Source organism: Gouania willdenowi, chromosome 4 (assembly GCF_900634775.1).
Source record: "Gouania willdenowi chromosome 4, fGouWil2.1, whole genome shotgun sequence".
Classification (NCBI taxonomy): Eukaryota; Metazoa; Chordata; class Actinopteri; order Blenniiformes; family Gobiesocidae; genus Gouania; species Gouania willdenowi.
The window spans coordinates 34,338,581-34,342,105 of record NC_041047.1 but is presented as its reverse complement, the minus strand read 5'-3'; the positions used below and the strand labels follow the sequence as shown (position 1 = coordinate 34,342,105).

The window sequence follows — 3,525 nt, the reverse complement described above, 5'->3', positions numbered from 1 at the left end:
GGATGCAGGGCCCCTCCTGTGGTGCGACACTTACTGCCTCATTGACATAACAAAAGCAGCTGAGGACAGGCGTTAGCTCAAATCCTTTGGGTCAAATGACCCCTCTCTGGGTTTTATAGGTAAAAGTCATTTGACACCTCTGTGGGACTTCTAGTGTTTTGCTAATGCTAGATCAGGGCTCTCAAGTAATGAACTCAGTTCAGAGTGAGGCTTTGGCTGCAGTGGTGGTTAGGGTACAGTCTGATAAAAGACACATACATTTGTACAAATAAAACTATGTATTTAACATTTAACATTTCTTAGTGCAGGGGTGCTTATTGTGTGTGTGTGTGTGTGTGTGTGTGTGTGTGTGTGTGTGTGTGTGTGTGTGTGTGTGTGTGTGTGTGTGTGTGTGTGTGTGTGGTGTGTGTGTCAGTTTGTAGTTTTCTTCATTTTTGTTTAGTTTCTAACCTCATGCCATCAAATTGCGTGACTGTCACACTCAAAGTGTGAGGCTTGGCAGCTCTGCATATTGATCAGGAGCCGGCTCCCGTTGTTCACATCAAAGAGCTCTCAGAGCCGTTTTGTTAGCGACCAACACATCACTATTATCCAGGTAATTTCTCTGCGTGAGATATACTGTACATTGTGTAGCATGTGAGCGGGTAAACAGGTTGAAATGCGTGTCTTACGCCCAATGCGTGTGACTTGGAAGGTTTGTGCTAGATTAATACCAATGCTAGGCTAATGTTAATGCTAGGTTAATGCTAATGCTAGGCTAATTCCATTTCTAGGTTAATGCTAATGATGTTAATGTTATGCAAATGCTATGTTAATGCAATGCTAATATCTGATGCTAATGCTAAATAATGTTCATGCTAATGCTAGCTACTATATATGCTAATGCTAGCTAATGTTAATGCTAGCTGATTCTAATGCCAGCTGATACTAATGTTAACTGATTCTTATGCTAATGCTAAGCTAATGCAGTACGATGCGGGCCAGAACCTGCATCCTCACTTGCATTTTCTTCAGGAAATGCTGATATTCTAGTTGAAAAATTTAATTAACCCAACCCTGACTCATTCCATCCGTGCACTCTGTCAGTTTCAGGGGTGTCCAAAGTTGGTTCTGGAGGGTCGGGGGTCCAACATGTTGCTGCTCTAACACAGCTGGGAGACTCGTTAGCAAAGCTGTTTCAGGATATCAGAAGTGTTGGATGAGGGACACATTGACATCCTGGTATAGACATAGGAACTACAGATATGCCCCCACCCATTTGCACCCCCACAGCCCATCAGCCTTGAATCCATACTTAAATATGCTTTAAAAAAAAAAAAAAATCTGAATTAAAACTCAATTTGTCTGAATAATAAATGCATTTGATATGATTTTCCATCTTGTGTTTAATAAATGAAGCTTTATGATTAATTATAGCTGTGTGTAGTGTAGTAGTCATGTTCTAAAGATCTCATGTTCATTCATTCTAGTTCTCTATAAGTGATGCTGATATAAAATACATTTAATTAATTATGAAAAATAGAAAATGTTTCTATGAGATTTGAAAAATTGTCAATTTTTTTGTTTGTTTTCAAAAAAGGTTACACTTTTTTTTTTACACTTTTTTTATTTTTTAGCATTTTGTCACAATGGGGGGGACTGAGTGTTTAATGTTTCTAAGGGGGTACAGCAGAAAAGTTTTGTAACCACTGCCTTCATTGATAAGTGTAGAACTACTACTATTGTTGAAAAGGACGTGTTATAAAGATTAATGGTGGAGATGTATGAGCTACTCTAGCAATAATTCTACATTTTAAAACAACCCTTACCTGCACTGAAATGAAATATTTTAGAACAATCCACTGAAATACAAGACTTTATAGAACAGCATGCTATTGTAGACTCTACATGTGGTTAGAACATGATTATTATAATAATATCTAAAGTGGGCGGGTCTGAGGTATGAAGGTCCAGGGCTGAAAATGTGTCCCACTCTGGTCCTGACAGTAACAATAGATCTATCAGTGCTAATGAGTCCTCTACTGTATATATGTGTATATAGTGTCATAGTGAGATGAAGAACAGTATGTTGTGGTTCTCTGTATGGTTCTAGAACCCTCAGAGTTTCTAATGCTGATCCACCCTGTGATGATCACTAAACAGACCTTCCAGGAAACTGCAATGTTACGATCGCACATATTACCGCAAATTCAGCCAATCTCCATGAATTCTCCACAGCTCTGCAATTCTGTCCAGTCACTGTTAATTTCCACAGTTTGAACCAATCTGACTAAAGATTCCGGTTGATTTGACGGCACAATGTGGATGAAGTCCTTCTGTTTTGCGTAAACCACATCAACTTCTGAAGCCATCACCCACCGGGAGTCCCCTGGTGTCACGGTCTGAGTTTACTGCCGTACTGAAATTCTCTTACAATCTCAACACGGTGGATGTAGCTATCTGCGGATCGGTGGGTGGGTCCGGGGCGCCCTTAGTTGGGGACTGCATGTTCCGCGCTGGGTGGGTGCCGTTGGGGTGCCTCCTTCCTGCGGTGGTGGCTGCCGGTCGCTCACGCGCCGGTGGGTGGCATTGCCTTGTGGCTTGCGCTGTCTGGTGGGCAGCGGGCCTGGGCTGCTGTCCTTGCGCCGTCTGGGGCTGTGCGGTCCTGCTTGACTGTGGCCGGTTCGTGGGCTGGGTTGGGAGGGGGGGGGTGCTCCCCAGGGGGCTTCGCCCGGGGTCTCGCCCTTGGGGGTTCCTGGTCCCGGGGCGTGCTCTTGGGGGCCGGAGGGCTTGGCCGGCTGGCTTGGCTGGTCCTGGCGGGGGTCTTCCGGGGTGGGTGGTGCGGGCCGCGCTCTTGCATACCAGTGGGTACAACGTGGGGTGGCCTCTGCTTGGGCGGTCCCCAAAGTACCGCCTCTGGTTTGCGCATGCCGCATGCTGGTGTGGCAGTCTGGCTGGGCCCCTGGGGGTGGGTGGGGCGGTGGGGAGACTTTAGCAATAACTGAGGGACATCGCTCTAACGGTGTCAAAAAAGGGCGACCTGGGGCGCTCTGGGGGGCTGGGTCAGTGCGCCTGGGGGCTGGCGGTGTGGTGTGCAGCGTCCCCTCGTTGCCCAGGGCGGCCGGGGGTGTGGTCGTTGTCCTCGGGCGTGCTGCTCCCGGTGCTGCTTCTATTCCGGGTCCTTCTGGCCTAGGGTCCTGTCCCTGCTGGCTCTGGGCCCACTGGTGGGTGCCCGCTGGCTGCCCGTTCGTCGCGGCTCTGGCCATCTGCTGGGCGTGGGCCTTGGCCCCTCTGCTGGGATCTCGGGTGGGGGGCTCTCTCTTAGTGTTGACCTTTGACAGCATGTGCAGACAAGAAATGATTTTTAATATAATGTACATAAATACAAATATGTTTAGTGCCAAAAACACAGTGACAAGGAAATGATAAAAATGGTGATATATAGTTTACAAAATAAAACCAAGTAAATTAGTTTTAAAGGAGCAGCAGCCAATGACATGTGACCCTCCTGCTTCCCGTAGCAGCAAAGAAAGATCAAACCCTGTG

At 46.6% G+C, this 3,525-nt stretch overlaps 1 protein-coding gene across 1 annotated transcript; it reads right to left on the bottom strand.

Annotated features, from left to right (window-relative positions):
* Positions 1 to 2,409: 2,409 nt before the first annotated feature.
* On the bottom strand, positions 2,410 to 3,323 carry LOC114462211 (proteoglycan 4-like). Its single transcript, XM_028444908.1, has 3 exons — positions 3,243 to 3,323; positions 2,649 to 3,200; positions 2,410 to 2,589 (listed from the first exon to the last, which is right to left on the bottom strand). Exons 1-3 carry the CDS (start codon positions 3,321 to 3,323, stop codon positions 2,410 to 2,412), a joined length of 813 nt encoding a protein of 270 aa, XP_028300709.1.
* Positions 3,324 to 3,525: the final 202 nt, after the last annotated feature.